Below are 17,715 nucleotides of genomic sequence, written 5' to 3' on the forward strand. Positions count from 1 at the left end.
CTGGTTTTGAGGACACCACAAACATAGGGTAAGTAACTAACACAAGCATTGGCTTAGCCAATAGGTCTCGCCTTTGATACTTTAAAAGTGTTTAGCCAGAGCATGCCTTTTCCACTTAAATGCCTTTTCCACACATGCAATGTCTTCAAGCTAGTTGTAGAGCAATGTGGCTGCTGTGCAGCATGTTGAAAAGTTATAATAAAGTGATATAAGCATATTTTTACCTTATATATAAATAAGTAGACATAATGTACAAATGAATCACCCTACTAAAAAAATTACATATAGAATGTCTTCTAGTTTTTCTGTTATTGCAATGCTGACAACTTTTTCCTGGTGTTTGAATGCTTCTTTGTCATAGTTTTTTAATGAGTTGGGGACATAAATAATGGGACAGTGTAGGTTGGGAAATAGTAATTGAATTACAACATGAGCAGCGGACGGACACTAGGGAAGAATCAACAGATGCCAGATTCCAAGGGTAGACTGAGGTGATGCTGAGGTTTTGGTGTGTAGGTGCAGAGGTGATGCTGAATGTTATTCAGGTGGTGCTGAGTGATACTGAGGTGGTGGTGGGCTGGTGCTGAGGTGGTGCTGAGTGATGATGATATGGTGCTGTGCTGAGGTGGTGCTGCACTGATTTTGAAGTGGTGCTGTGTTGGTGCTGAATTACTGCTGAGATGGGGCTGCACTGGTGGTGGTGCACTGATGTGCAGTTGGTGCTGTGCTGATGCTGAGATGGCGCTGATGTTGAGGTGGTGCTGCACTGATGCTGAGGAAGTGCTGCATTGATGCACTGGTGCTGAGGTGGTGCTGCACGGATGCAGCGGTGCTACACTAGTTCTGTTCGATGTGGAGGTGATGCATGAGGCGGATTCAAGACTACACAGTCTTCAATAGCGCAAGATGAGGCCTTCTGAGCTAAACTTTGGCACCAAGAGCTTACAATTTTACAACTGAAGCACTGTTGCAACCCAAGCTCTCTCTTTCTCACTACCCTCTGAATTTGACTCACCATTCATTTGCTACCTCCACCCATCTTCTCTCTCCTTCCACCTGTTCCTCTACCTCACCGCCCTCATTACCTTATTCCTGTATCTCCACCCCTCCTTCTCTGCCTCCTTTTCTCAATATATCATTTTCTTGTCTCTTTCTATGTTGACCTCTTAATTTCTGATCAGTCTCTCGTTATCACAGCGCTCTCTACTTTTCTCTTTATGCATCTCTCTACCTTACCTGTCTGTCTTCCACTGTTTTTTAACCGCACAATCCTCCTCACGCTTTCCCTCTGTATCAACCACACTTCTTTTTCTCTACCTTACCTCTTTTTTAGGTCAAGCCTGGGCAGCGCATGTGGTACTCTGCGAGGCATGCTGCATTCAGGTATGGACTTGAAGCTCCGCCTACTACCCTGCCCATATTTTTCATTGGCTTGTGTCATTGTCCACTGTAAACTGTGGCTTTTCATTGGTCAATAGGCTTACTAGGTCCCTCCTTAGTAGCGCCTTGTCTCATTTTGTAACCTCCCATGAGGACACCCCCCAACAAAAGATAAATAAAAGGCATTTTCATTTAAAATGGCAAAAGCTCAAACTCTCTTAAATGCGAGACCTATTGCATTGCAAATGCTTGTTTCATGACTGAGTTACAATTCAGGCAAAGCACAAAAGCTCGTCATTCCTTCAACCAACTCCTCACTTTAGGGACAGCCCTAGTAACTCTTGAAAGATAGTGCGTGATCATTAGTGCTTCTCTTGCGAATGGTTGTGCAACTATTGGTACGTGTAAGGTAGAATTATTTTTGCTGAAGCAGCCTATTTCGAGGCTTTGATAATTAGTAACTATGCATATTATGCCATGGTCATAAAATCTCAAAATTCAAGATCCCCGTATTATAAAAACAGTTACAACTACTAATCTGACTCTGCTTTTTGAAACTGAGAAATAAAGGCAAACTTACATTTACACTCCGGCCCAAATCTTCCGGGCAGGCACAGCTCACAGGAAGTTCCATTGAATCCACTGTTACACATGCATTCACCGGTCCCAGTGACTCCATCGTTGCACACACCTCGGCTGTTACAAGGGGACTCCGGTCCGCCGGGGCAAGCTGAAGCACAAAAATATGTTCAGCAAATTCATAGCATTCCTGTCATTGTGAGCTGTCAATGAATAATACCACATTTTAATGAGTGCCTCTGGTTAGCTGTATCACTTGTCTTCAGCCGGTAAGACATTGAGAATTGTTTTGAACTGACAACCCAGGACATTGGAGTCCTCAATCTATTTGGAAATATTGTATCCAAGACCAAGTGCTGGATCGGTGTTTCCAGAAGAGGAATAGAACAGTAATGCACACTTAAATTACATTTGTGTAGGATAGCAAAAGTGTCCTTCCAAATTCTAGCTCAGGATAAGTGGATGCATGTTCTGCATCTTGGACAGTTTTGTGTATCACTCAAGATTTTTAGCCTACAGAATGACATACGTTTGGGTGTTGAACACATATCAAGAGGAAGGGGTTGCTTTTCTATAGTGTCTCTAGGATGAGAGGTTGGTATCTCATCTTCTCTTTCTTTCTGAAATGGATGTAGGGCATTGTTAATGAACAGTTAGGAAAGGCAAGTTTACTCTTTTGCACCCTCGGAGTGTGAAGAGGAGGTATGCAGGGGATTCCTGGTGAGTCCACATGTGCAGTTTATATTGGCATTTGAAGCTTGCTTTGCCTTCACTAGAGGGTAAGTGTATCTTTATTCTAATCGATGAGATGTCAATAATTTTTTCATGATCTTGGGGGGACCGAGTGCTGCCTTCAGGGGTGTGTGTGTATTTGGGCACTTCAATTAGGAGACTATTTATTGCAGGTAGTTTGTGAGGCTTATGGATGAATTGCTTTATTTGTATGTAGAATGTCTAGACAGTGATTGATGGTTTTGGTTACTTCAGCTTATTGTGAATCAAATGTAAAGGCACAGTTGAGCATAAAGGTGAAGGTTTGCTTTTCATACAATGCTGACAGGATGGTTTTGCTGAGTGGTGTTATACAGTTAACAGTAGTAGTTGATTTGGATAAGTCAATCAAGACGGCATTCCCAGCCAGCTGTCCTAGCATCACTGAGAGGAACTTGGTGGGCGAGAATATGCTTTATTTTCTGGAAAGTGATTGTCCAGCAATTTATTGCTCGTTTTATTTTAAATTTTCCTTTGTAAAGTAGATCTAAAAGGACTGTCAAGTGTGAACCTTTAGGTTTCGCTTTTGCGACAAACTGAATTGTTTCTAGATTTTGCAAGAAGGAGTAGCACTCTGTCCCCGGATAAAGGGGGCTTGTGAAGATGATGAATTGAGCATGCTCTGAGAGGAAATTGTTAGATTTTGCAACTGGTGCAGAGTGTTTGGAATGTAGAAAAGTCACCTAGAATGAAGAAAGTAGAGTGATTGGAATGTGCTGAAATTAAAAAAGCCGCCTTAGGGGGCGTGGCTTGCGCACCGTACAAGATGGCGGTGTAGCTGCAGAGCTCCGTCGGCGACCTCCGCTCCCGTTTTATAGAGGCATTTTCGGGTGTTTCACACCCCACGGACTAATCTTGGGCATCTGAATATGAGGTGAGCCTAGCGCTGTGCCTTTGGAGACTTTTTGACCTTCCTGCTCGTTTTTTCGGCAAAACTCGGAACCCCTGGTTTCGGCCGCCATTTTGTTTCTTTTAACCACGCCATTCCAGCTTGAGACGCGATGCTGTGTGAAATAATTTCTTTTTCCTCATGAATGACTTTAATTACTTATTTTGATGCAAAGGCACCCTAGAGTCTTGACTCTCTGTTTCTTTCAAATGCCTTTTAGTGACCTTTACTCTCCACATAAGCGCTTCTCTGATGCAGCGCCATACCAGCGCACCAGCTCTTCATCTCCCTTGAATGCCTTTCAATGAAGCTTATGTCCTTTGCTCTCTTCAGAATTGCCTGTTTGTTACAGCGACGCTCCAGAGTTTCACCTCCTTAACTACTTCATATGCCTTTCAATGAACTTTTTGTGTTTTGCTCTCTTGTTTTTTGACCATATAACTGCCAACAACCTGCGCACTCTCTCAATGCACTTACTGACACTATTATCTGGCGCTGGGTTGCAGTTTATATCTAGTTATTGAAAGCCTTTTTTATTAATGATATATTGCTGCATATTTATGGGGAAATTGCGGAACCTTAAGCTTTCTACTCCTGTTAAGCCTGCTATTGGTACTGATTCTGACCCCAATTCTTAAGAAATGGAGGACGTTTCCCCACAGAAATTGGATTCCTCTTCGGGAACAACTTCTAAACTGCAGCCTTCAAGTAAACTTCCCACAACGACAGTGTCCACCAGGCGATTGAAGAAAGATCCTCCCTTTCCAGGCTCCTCTTCAGCCTCGTCATATATGGATTTATTTCTAGAGGAAATACGTGCCCTTAAACCGTTTATGGATGAGACCACTAAGACTTTACAGTTTCTACATGACAAATGGTCTTCACTGGAATCTCGTATTCTTCTTGTGGAACAATCAACTGATTCTCTTCAGTCCTCCTGTTCTCTTATACCTTCTATTGAGGCAGATATATTGCAGCTCAAGAGACAAGTGGAAGATTTGGAAAATCGTAATCGCAGGAACAACCTCCGCCTTTATGGACTTCCAGAATTTTCGGAGGGATCAAATCCGACTGCCTTTTTTCAATCTTTTCTTCCACAAATTCTGGACTTACCTGCCTCCTCCTCTTTCAACATTCAAAGAGCCCATAGACTTGATCCAAAAATTTCTAACAAACCTCGAGGTGTCATTATGCTGTTTCTACAATACACTGACCTCTTACAAGATTTATCAGCTGCCAAATCTAAGAAGCAGAATACTTGGGAAAGTCATCTTTATTTCTTTCGCAAGATGTAGCTAAAGCAACTGCTGACCGTCAGAAAAAGTTTTTGGATATGCGCCCACAGCTACGTGCTCTAATGCGAGGTTTGGTTTACTCCACCCATGTCTCTTCAAGGTTTCTTACAAGGACTACTACTTTTGAAGACCCAGCGGCCTTACAGGAGTTCCTTCGACATCATGGAGCGGATGTTATGGACACCTCAAGAGTTCCTAAATTTACTCTGTTTGTTTGCTCTTATTGTTTGCTGATATGTTTTCCCTTGGTTGTGATGTGTATTATATTCTATGCTTTATTTTCCTTCCCCATGTCTCCTCCCCACTCTTATTGTTATTTCTCTTTCCTTTTCTAGGTATTGTGCTCCTTCAACTCCTCCTGATGTGCCCCATTTGCCATGTGATGTTCCACCGTTCGTGTAGCGGTTGTTCGGTGATGTCTGTTCTTGCTGTTGTCGTCGTCGTCTTATGACGCCGTCACCCTCATTTTCATTTTGTACTGTAGGTATGTTTCTCACTCGTCTGTTTTTACTTGTACTGTCTTTTTGTCCTTTTTGCTCTTTCTATTCTTTACAAATTTCAATGCTTTTTTCCTTTTCTTATTTTCCTTGTTCATATCTTCTCTTTTCTATTTTTCTTTCTTCACATGTTTATTCTCCAACTTTTACTGTTTGCTCTCATCAATTTAACTCTCTGTACTTATTTTGTAATTTTACTTCCATCGTTTTATCATTTTTCTTTCTTCCTTCTTTTTTTCGTCTTCATCTTCGCTTTTATTCTGCCTCTTTCCCTCCTTTTTTCCCTTTTTCAATTATTATCTCAGTTCCTTTTTCTTTATTCTTGTATTTTTCTCTACAACTTAGCTTTTTTGTACTAGTAAGCATACTACTGCTTATATTTTTTCTCTAAATCACCTTCCGGGTTACTCCTTGGAATGTTAAAGGTTTAAATAACCCAATTAAAAGGCAACGGGTGTTATCCCATTTGGCCAGACTTAAAACTGATGTTGGCCTACTTCAAGAATCCCATCTCTCAGAGACTGAAGCTTTGAAACTCAGACATTGTTGGGTGGGACATATATTTATCTCTCCCACTGCGGGTAAGAAAAACGGAGTTGTAATTTTGTGCCATAAAAAGTTAAATGTTTCTACAGTTTCTCATGAATGCGATGTCAATGGTCGTTGGATGATTGTTAAATTGCTTATAGATAAGATTCCTATTGTTATATTCAATGTTTATGCTCCTACTGGTGTTGACAAATCCTTCTGGCCTTCCATTTCTGATAAGTTGGTTACACTTAATGATGAGTATATTGTTTTTGGTGGTGATTGCAATCAAATTTGTGACCCTATCCTGGACAGACGTTCCAAAGTTAAATTCTCACCATCTAGAATGCACTCCCAATTCACTACTTTTATTCATCATAATGTACTAGTAGACATCTGGCGATTATGCCATCCCGACCTTAGAGAATATAGTTTTTACTCTCCTTCCCATCACTCACAATCCCGCATTGATTATATTTTCCTTAGCAAATCTTTAGCTCAACCCACTATCCACTCTGACATTGGCTCCATTTTAATTTTGGATCATGCCCCTGTTTATGCTGATATTGATCTCATTCCCTTTTCCGCCCATTCAGGCAGATGGAGATTCAATAATTCCTTACTCCTTGACCCCGTTTTTGGTACAAAATTTAATGTTTTTGCCATTGAATTCTTTCTGATTAATCATACCCCTGATTCCACTTTTGTTATGGTATGGGACTCTTTTAAATCAGCTTCTAGGGGTTTTATCATCAATTTTGTCTCACAGAAGAAAAAGCTCTTGGAAACTCAATCTGCTCAACTCCTTACTAAAATCAAACAACTTGAACATACTTATTATTCCTCCAATACTGAATCCTCTCTTAAAGACCTTATTGAGGCCAAATTTACTTTTAATAAATTAACCACAAATGCTGCCTCCAATTTTTTATTAAAAAGTAATTCCCGTTATTATGGGGGTCAAAATAAAATGGGGAAACTACTCGCCAATTACTTGAAAATACGGAAAGAACGAACGAAAATTGAATCCATTAAGAGTTTTTCTGGTGCCTCTTTATTGAAAGATAAAGGCATTTTAAATGAGTTTGTAACTTTTTACAAAACACTTTACACTTCGGAAACCACTCCTACTTTAGCTGACCTTCTTTCCTATTTTTGATCTATTCCTTCACCTCTTTCTGATCACGTTGCTTTTCGGTGCTCTCGATTCTGATATTTCTCTCACAGAAATCTCTCATGCCGTCTCGGTGTTACGACATGGGAAAGCCCCTGGCCCTGACGGCTTCATCATTGAATTTTATAATCATTTCGCTTCACTTCTTTTGCCAAAGCTTTTACTCTTGTTCCAATCTTTTCTTGACAAAGGTTCTTCAAGTGGCACGTTTCAACAAGCCTTGATTTGTTTAATTCCTAAGGACGATAAGGATCATTCTTTATGCAAGAATAACCGCCCTATTTCCTTGGTTAATACTGATTCTTGCCAAGATTTTGGCTCTTAGAATGGACCCCCTTTTACCTAATTTAATTGGCCCTGAACAATCAGGCTTTGTTAAAGGACGCCCCTCTTCTGATAATTTGCGTGTCTTTTTCGATATTCTAAGTAAGGCACCCTCACTAAACCATCCTCTGGCCGCTATTTCTCTAGACGCTGAGAAAGCATTTGACAGGATTAGTTGGGACTTCATGTTCCAGGCTCTCAAATGGGCAGGTTTTCCACCCAAATGTATTTCTGATATCTTCTTACTCTATTCTGGCCCTCAGGCATCAATATTTGTTGATGGTATGGTTTCAGATTATTTTGCACTTCAAAGAGGTGTTCGACAAGGCTGTCCACTATCTCCTCTATTATTTGTTCTAGCCCTAGAACCTTTTCTCACCAAGATTTGACAAGACGATACCATTTTCGGTTTTCATTTTGGTTCCCAGCAAGTTAAACTCTCGGTTTATGCCGATGATATTCTTTTCTATTGTTCTGATCCGCACTCCTCTCTTCCTTCCTTCCTTCAACAGGTTTCTTCCTTTTCCGATGTTTACCGCCTTAATGCCGATAAATTTGAAATTTTGCCTCTAAATCCTCTCTGTCAAAAACACCTCGCTGAACATTCTGGTTTTTCATGGCAACCATCCAAGATCAAATACTTAGGCGTTTGGTTTGCTCCCCTCTTGTCTGACACTCTTAAATTAAACTTTGATTATGTTACTAAAAAATGTAATGCTGCCATTACTCGATGGAACCCTCTCTTTTTATCTTGGTGGGGTCGTCTCAACTCCATAAAAATGATGTTATCGCCTCTTATACTTTACACCATCTCCATGATTCCTATTCATATCCCTGATTATTATTTTAAGAAGATCGATTCAACTTTACTTACATTTTTATCGAACGGTAAAAGCTCTCGTATCGCTCTTTCTTCCTTGAGAAAAGATAAATCTAATGATGGAATCCGGTTCCTCGATTTTAAAGCTTATCACCGTGCCTTTTCCCTGAAACAGACATCCCGTTGGCTCTCACCTGCTTTTCCTTTTTATCCTCCTCTTTGGCTAAAAATAGAATCTTCCTTTATTGCTCCCTTTGATTTCCATGAAATCCTATCTTTTACATCCATTTTGACTTGTTCCCACAATCCTATTATTTCCCACTCTCGTAAACTCCTTATCCCTTTTTTGTCTTCTTATCCTTCTCTCTCTTCGACGCACTAACAGCCTATTTGGTATAATAAACATCTCAAGATTCGTAATCGTTCCATTTTCTGGAAGACTTGGTATTCTAAAGGCCTGCGATGAATTTCTGAACTCCTTTCTCACAATCAACCTCTATCCTTTTCCGAACTTCAATCTCAGTTCTCTTTGCCATCTTCTTCCCATTCACAGTATAATTTGCTTTGTCCCATTCTTATTCAATACCTTCAGTCCCTTCCTAATAACAATGTTATCCCTAATATATATCAACCTATCTCCTCTGTATTAGATGATTCTCCTTCCGCTTCATTTCTCTATAAATCTTTTCAACTTTTAATAGACAGGCCTAAAACTAAGATTGAACTAACCTGGGAAAAAGACCTCTCTCAAGATTGGTCAGTCCCCCTTTGGGATAAGATTTGGTCCAAACTTCATAAAACTTGTAGAGCTGCTAATACCACCCAAACCCTTTTTTTCATTTATAATCAAACTTTGTTTACTCCATCGGTTTTATCAACCTTTTCATCAGACATTCCCTCTACTTGTTGGTCTTGCTCCTGTCCTAATGCAGATTTAAAACGCATGTTATTTGACTGTCCTTCCATACTCCAGCTTTGGAAATTGGTTAGGTCTCAAATCCAAAATATTTTCATATTCGAATTCCCTTTTCCATTACTCACATTTCTCTAGGTTCTCTTTCTGCTATTTACCCTCAATCTTCACAACATTACATACTCACTGTCATTTTGATAGCTATTGCCTTTCACCTTATCACCTCAAACGGGAAACAAGCTACTAACGTTACATTTTGCTCTTGGTGGAATGCAGTTTGTTTTCATCACCAACTTGATACTAATTATGTTTCTCCCATTTCCCTGGCAATCAAAAGAGATCTCCTTTGGCTTCCTTTGGTAAATTATTTATCCTCAATTGCTCCCTCGACCACCACCTCCGACACTAGATCAGTTGAAGTACGAAAACCACCTTGATTCTCCAAATGCCTTTTATCAACTTTTCTAACTGATTGTTATTTACTGTTGCTCGAACATATTGTATAATTTCTTCAGTTTTTTCAATATTGTCATGCTTACGTTGTTTTTTCCATATACATAGTTTTGATTGCATTTCTCATGTCTTCTTATATGCTTTGTAATTTTTTATTATTATATCTGTTTATAGTATAACCTGTATGGTTTCATCATCTTACCTGTTTCTTCATTTTCTGATCTGTTCTTTTGTTCTTTAACACCTTGGCTGCTAGGTGTTTTCCCCTCCAATGCTGACTTTTCGTCATTCTTACTAATCATGACGAGCTCAGCTCGTCATCAGCACAGCTCAACCATGCATCATGACGAGCTCAGCTGGTCATGAGCATGGAAAGGGTTAATAAACTCAAACTTAAAAAAAAAGCCGCCTTATCGACCAGTCCTTTGGTGGTTCTTCTCTGTACAAATAAAGATATTTGTAACTGACTACTGATTCACCTCTAATGTGGAGGAGTCAATTCATCAAGGGACGACGTGTGACAAGCTTGTGCAGGCTACAAGGGCCTCAATTGCCACCAGCCCGGGCTGTGTTGCTGGGCAGGCTGACAGCCACCCCACAGGATTGCTACTAATCAGGTTTGCCAGTTCTAAATATGATCTTGTGAGGGAACTGCATTTTTAAAGTAAGCTCAAATACATTAATGGTGCATTTAGTAAAAAAAAAAAGCATCATAGATACGTTTTAAAGCACAAGTGCAATGGACGATGATAGACTCTACCACACCGCACAAGGCCATCCAAACACTTACCCCGGGCTCTGACAACCTTGATTGCCTGAACAGCATTATAGGCCCCTGGGCAAAGCAGTGCCCTGGGCCCTACCTATATCACCACTCACAGGAATAAAAATGTGAATTATCAATAAAATTGATTAGCATGGGGCCCGTAAACTTGTGGGGCCCCTGGGCAGCTGCCCAGTGTGCCCATGCGTTAAGACAGCACTGCTGACAACAGCTTTCTGTACAGAGAGAAGGCTCAGCAAGCTTAGTAAGCCTCCGCTTGGAGATTTGGATACCATGAAGCAAACGCAAGAGGCCTTGGGACGCAAGAGACACGTAAACATAGTGGCCAAATTGTGGAAAATAAGACAAATGGAATGAAGAGAAAGACATCCTTTAACTTCATTTGAAAACTAGATAATTCCAAGCAATGAATATGACAATATTGGCTCCTAAACACATAAATGGTGTAGGGACTACACAATAAAAAAACTGATCACTGGATGGATAAAAGAAACCTTGGCAAGATATGCAATAAAAAAATACTAAGATATTTTCACTGCGTGCCACAACAGGCTAGAGTGCTGAGGACCAGAGGCCTCATTTATGAAAGCCTTGCGCCACCGGTGCGTCACTTTTTCCCATGTTAAAAGTGACGCACCGGCGGGGCAAGGCCTTCATAAATAAGGCCCCAGGAGTTTAGCAATACAAGGTGGATTAGTGAAACCACTGGAGCATCCTCATAGGAACAGCCATACTAGAACTGTATAGTTGTGACCATTTATGAGGACACAAACAACAACATTGTTACATGAAAGCATACAGAATAGTCATAGAATAATTGTAGTGTTGCTTTTTATGTTGTTTTAGATTGTTGTTGTAATGTTCTGTTAGATAATTATATTTAGTTTGTGTAGTTCTATCCTTAAGATCCTTGAACATAGCTGGTGCCAGCAGGCCCCAGCCACATTTGTTCCTTCCCTTAATTAGTACACCATTGTATCCATGGAAACACTAAAAATCATTATTTGATTCTTACCTATTGCGATTGGGATGAGAAATTCTCCCCAATTAGAAAACAGGACATTCTATATTATAATGTAGGCATTAGGAGGAGAAATATGCATGAACACATTGAGAAATTCAACTCAGGAATATATATTCACTGAAAAAAACAAAGGTTAAAGTGACGTTATAGATAGGTGAAAATGTCAGTCTAAAAAGTAAAATTTTAAATAAATAAAAACACTCAAGCTCACTTGTTACAGTTTACTGAGCTAACTAGAACTTGTCCCTCCACCATGCTCTTCTTATGTCATCACAGACTGCATCAGTCAAGACATGTTTATGACATAATTGATGAACACACTGGCATGGTTAGAGTGCATAGTTATCTCAGTTAAGGAAGTAAGTTAAGTTAGTACATTTTAAACAACATTTTCGCCTAACTATAATGTCACTTTAACTTTTGTATGTTTCAGTGAATGTATATATATATATATATATATATATATATATATATATATATATATATATATATATATATATATATATATATATATTTTAACAAATACATATTTGTGGACATTCATGTGTATATTATGTTTATTGTCATTTGGGGGTGGAAGGCCCACAAATCCCCCTTAATCTATATATATGATTGTGTTTTTATATTAGTTAAAACCCTCAAAACTCCCCAGCATTATATGTTTATATGTGCCCTTTTGTCATCTCTCACTCTATATTATATATGTATTTATATGTGTGTGTATATATGTATATTGTCTGGGGAAAAACGATTGTTAAAGTGAAGTATTTAGGTGTTGAAATACGACAAAAATTAACAGTAAAAACAAAAAAAAAACACTTGAATATGTCAGTTATTGTTTATTCAATTAACTATAACTTGGGCCCCTATCATGCACTGCCTATGACCTCACATGTTACCATGGGAATTGCAATACTCATTAGTAATTTCAAAAACACTGTTCTTTAAATCTAATGAGCTATGTCATCAATGATATCATTTAACATGCCATGAGTGACTTAATATTTGCGGTCATAGCAGTCCATGATGGGTACCACAAGACAAGTCGGTCCAATTAACGTTTTCTTTGGAAATGTTTTGTGAAAATCGATCAAATGGTGTAAAAAATGTAAGCAAAACAAAAAACGATATCCCTATGGAAACTCTGACCTATCCTTACCCCTTTTACTTGCCCTTTTTATTCTAAAATGTCCATTTAACATTTAGAAATATATTTTACATTATTTACAAAATGTTCTTCAGTGAAAGTCTACAAATCTTCCATTTAAAACTATGTTGATAAATTGCAAATAAATATTTTAAGCTAAATTTCGTTTTTGTGCCATAGACTCCAATTATATTATTATATAATATATTTTTGTAAAGTAATTTTGGCAAAAGATGTTTTGGAAAACAAAGTTATACCATGTGGCCCTTTTAAAAAAAATATATAGTTGAGTTAGCAGCTTAAGACATATTAAAAGCTAATTTGCACTGTCGAGTAGTTGAGAAGAGTTGCTAGGATTGAAGCATAACTATCCAGTGCAATGTTAAGACTGGCTTTCAGGAATTGCCTCATCTATGGCTCCTTTATTTCCTGCTATATTTATGAGGATGTTGCTGTTCTAGTAGACAACAAAGCGGAGAGGAATGGAGGATGAGACAGGTAATCGGCGGGGTCTCACATTTCAACATCCATGCTGTCCCTTCAGTTTGAGGCTGCACTTATCCATCTACTACTCTAGGTGTCTGATGCCCTATATCATTGCAAAGAAGCCTCTACTAACCATTCTTAGTCGAAGATAGATACGGAAATTGGAGTTGTCAGCATAGTACTGAAAGGAGAGCCAGAGGTACTTTATTTCAGGGTGAAAGTAGAGTTTAAGCATGAATGAATAGTGCGGTGAGACATGCTCAAATTAATGTGTGATTTAGGTGAGTTCAGATATGGAGAGCAGTTTAACATACTAGTTCCAGCTGGAGAGAACTAAAAGATAGAAGTATGTTTTCAGACACCATTCAGGGTTTTTGGATAATCTTTAGAAGTGCCTCTTGCGAGACAGTATCAGCGGCCAACGACAATTTGAGCATTATGAATATGATTGGTGAACCTTCATCCGCAGTGGCCACCATGACCAGAGTATTTTCATGTATTGGAAAAATCCAATAGTTTGGTGTCCGGCATGTAATAAGACTTGGCACACTGCAAGAGTTGGGAGCCTTGCATTTTTCCATATATTTTGCGCCACATGGGAGCTAGGTTTGCTGGTTCAAATATTTTTGATTAGGGGAGTTAAAAGGTATTCCCTGAATGCTTAAACATGTGCCCAGAGCTGAGAAAGCAGTTTCTGATAACTGGTTAAGACTTGTTCACAAAATATCAGTCTTTGCCAGCATTCCATCCATGGCCTGAGAAGGCCTGTAATGGTTTAATTGCCAAGGCATGTGGTTAAAGCAGAGTCTGTTAGACCCAAGTTACCTGTTGCTTGTAACGCGAGGTCAATAGCTCTTGGTTGCAAGGTATCATTTTTGTTTTAATGAAATACTTCTTCGAAGATTATAAATTCAGAATTCAGTAAGGTCCTACTCTATCAAATGTTTTAATTCAATGGATTCTGGTTTACAGTCTGTGAATGGTTTATGTGGATTTGATAGTGGTGATATTCTGCCATGGATTTTGCCCTATATAACCTTGTACTAATCTGTACTACACTTACACATATTTATAAAGTGTGATTTTTTTATGTTAAGGTTGACCATAGTTAATGATGTGCACATTAAGTTAGCCACAGTTAAAGAGGGCACAGTTTGAGTAACTGATGTTGAACAAAATGCATTTTTTCTCTTTCTCTTGTTTCAGGAGCCCAGCTGCAGTAGCTAATTAGAAAGTTGCAAATGTTTTGTTTTCCGTGAGAATTGTGTATCTGTGTGTGGTTCACAGAGAGCTGAATAATGAATCTCCACGCCTGTGCCTGGTACAAGTTGACTGTGATGTATCATCTTGCAAGAAGATATCTCTTGCAGGGCCCCGCACATGGAAAACATCCACCGGGCGATGTCTGGTATGAAGCCTTAAAATGTCTTATTGTGTAATATTAGATTGTGATTGGTTCTCCTTTCAAGTAGGTAGAGATTGTTCTTCACTGCAAAGAACTGAATGTTTTAATTGTACATTGCTGAGCTATTTAGATTGCAATGCACCTTTCCAATTTCTAGAGATTAGAAGTCTCGTTTTGTGCTCAAAGAGGTAGACTCTTGAGCAAATCCATTCTCACTTACCCAACTAAATCTTGACTTAGTTTTGCCTTTAAGAGGCTTTATTTGCTGACACCATTTGCTTGACTTATCTCATGAATTCCCTCTAGCTTAGCATTTTAGGGAATTTATCCATCAAGGGAAACTGATTTTGCTTGATTTTGCTCTACGACCACTGTTAGCATTTTGCTTTATATTTTCTAACTTTGGATTGATTTGAACTATGTAACTGAGACATTCATGTAACTGACCAAATATCATTGATCATCTTTAATGATTTTAGTTTGTAACTTTGCTAATCTACTAATACTCTAGTCTCTGCCTTAATTAAGGAGCCTAAAGAGCCTCACTCTTATTGCTGTTTTGTTGAGGTTAAACCTCAGCCTGGGACTAACGGTACAGCCGCTTGAGTGCAGCTTATATTTGAGTTTGCACCAAGGATATGCACGGTGTAAATATACCATCCCAGTGTTACAATAGTGAGACTGTGTTATTGTGTTATTGATGCATAGTGAAATTGTGGTTTATTCGAAAAAACTTTATTTGGGCTGTCCTCCCATAAAAGACCCTAAATTGGCACAATACCTATAAATGTAAAGTTTGACAATGTAAAACAGACTCTGAAACATATCAATAAAACATTTCAAAAATTATTAATAGCAATAGCTAAGGGGCATAAAAATACTTTCCCCAATTTGTCTCACTATGCTTTGCCTGTTTCAAAAAATATATTTCATCAATGCACTAAAAATACGATAATTAAAACCATATGAGAAAAACATAAATGGATCAGCTATGTTTATCATTTGATGACCTTGCTTCTAATATACCAACACAAGTGTATATATTTTGATACCGCACAGACAACTACCTGTGAAGATTCTGTGCGGAGGATCCGCATAACAAATCCCACACTTTTGACAACCTAGTTGTCTGCAAAAAGGTATAATCCATGTTTTCCTGGGGCGGGTATAACCTGGACAGAAAAACATAAAGTGCACTAGTGATTCATCAGCTTGTTGGCAAACTGGGCATAGTCTACTTGTTGCAATCAGATGATTCCATTTTTCCAGGAGTAGCATTAGAGGTAAAGTGCTATTGTGAAATTTAAGCAAAAAAGGGTCTTTGCTGGTTAGGAGTTCATAAAATCCAAGAACGGCCCCCATTGAGTGTTAGGTTTAAGGTCTAGGAAATATTAACTAAGAGAACTCTTTGTTACATTCTGGAATTCTTTGTCAGGAACATGGGCCCAATATGCATCTATAAATGCAGACCTCGGCAAAATAGTTGCTAGGGCCAAGGTGGACCAAAATTCCCCAAGCCCAATTTGAACAAGGAGCTTTTGGCTATATAATAGCCTTTTCATTTTAGAACAACCAGTCATTGATATCACCTCCTCAAAAGCTTCTCGATAATCCTCCAGGTCACCAGAATATTTCAGCCTTATCCAATAGAGCAACGGTCTTAATTGAGCCTTGTGTATTATTGAATGTAGGGCCATGTCCCTTCTTAGCAGTATCAACGGTGTACTACTAAGGAGATAGGTCAATGCTTTCAAAAAGTTGTTCTCCGCTACTCCAAGTCTGGTCTAATTAGATGTCCCCCACACATCAGCACCATACAGGGCACTGCCCTCTGCTTTATCTGTATAGACCTTAAGAGCAGGAGATATAGATTTAATGTGGGAAATTCTATAGCACCTCAATATTGTAGCGGATTGATGGGATCAATCTAGACATGCCATACATTTTGTAAAATTGCCGACTGGATGAATCACAATCTACTGAAATTGAATGGAGGCAAAACCGAAGTTTTAATTCTGGGTCAAAAACACGACCTTTGGAGCTCCAAACACTGGCCTTCTGAGATGGGTAGCCTTCCTCTCCCCTCTGACCATGTCCGCAACCTAGGTTTTACCATTGACAATGCTCGGACTATGCAACATCAGGTAAACAAGGTTTCGGCCATCTGCTTTACTATACAGCGATGGCTTAAGAATACTATCTGGATGTTGCCTAGCAACACCCAAAAATCTGTGGTCCATGCCCTAATTACTTCTCGGCTGGAGTACGGGATTGTCCTGTACCTTGGGGCTAACAAGGCTGTGACAAGACGTCTACAACTAGTTCAAAATGCCGCCGCAAGACTGCTGTGTAAAATCCCCAGATCGAGCCATATTTCAGGACCCCTCTGTGATTTAAATTGGCTCCGGGTTGAGAGTCGTATCAAATTCAAAACCCTGAAATACATGTTCAAGATCAAATCGGGCTCAGCTCCTCTTTACTTGCAATCCCTTGTCCATACCTACACTCCCTCACGCCACCTTCGATCCTCCTCCCTGGCCTACTTTATCGTGTCCAGAATTAGACTCGCTAGAATGGGAGGCAGGTATTTTGCTTAATTAGGCCCTAATCTTTGGAACTCTTTGCCCCTGAGTATCCGTACTGAAACTAACTACGTCCGCTTTCGCAGAGCCATTAAGACCTGGCTTTTCAATCAATAATCTCCAGTAACTGCTAAAATGGTGGCTTCCGAGCACTTTGCCTGTCTAGCGCCGGGAAACCCTTTTTGGGTAGCTGTTGCGCTTAATAACCTTAATTAATAAATAAATAAAAAACATGAACCATTGATAGTCGGAGACCCTCTCCCTCCAACATTAAAGATCCACTGAATGTTTTATGGTGGTTAAGGGTCATACATTTGGTTTTGGGGTGGTTTATCGCAAGCCCGCGCTCAGTGCAGAAGTGTTCACATTTATTCAACAGCCGTTGAAGACCACTGGGGGTCTTAGATGTGAAAAGGGTATTATCTGCAAATAGCAAAAGGGTAGTATTTTGGCTAGCTAAGCATGGGGCATCATTTAGATCATGTTCTACATAGGTACCACATCATTGAGATACAGAGAAAAAAGTGTTGGGGCAAGGACACAGCCTTGGCATATTCCATTCTTAATCTCAATCCAATCTGTCAGCTTCCCTCCCCAGCCCCATTTTACTTGAGCATAGGTGTCCTGATGAAGGCGGACCAACATATTCAGAATATCAAGCTGC

At 39.4% G+C, this 17,715-nt stretch overlaps 1 protein-coding gene across 1 annotated transcript in view; it reads right to left on the minus strand.

Moving 5' to 3' along the window:
* STAB2 (stabilin 2) overlaps positions 1 to 17,715 on the minus strand; it is an 880,852-nt gene that overhangs the window by 113,794 nt on the left and 749,343 nt on the right. The window contains exon 56 of the mRNA XM_086919174.1: positions 1,961 to 2,110. Within this exon, the coding sequence (XP_086775300.1) occupies positions 1,961 to 2,110 (150 nt within the window). The remainder of the gene's footprint in view (positions 1 to 1,960; positions 2,111 to 17,715) is intronic.

Source organism: Lissotriton vulgaris, chromosome 1_1, assembly GCF_964263255.1.
Source record: "Lissotriton vulgaris chromosome 1_1, aLisVul1.2, whole genome shotgun sequence".
In the NCBI taxonomy this organism is placed as follows: Eukaryota; Metazoa; Chordata; class Amphibia; order Caudata; family Salamandridae; genus Lissotriton; species Lissotriton vulgaris.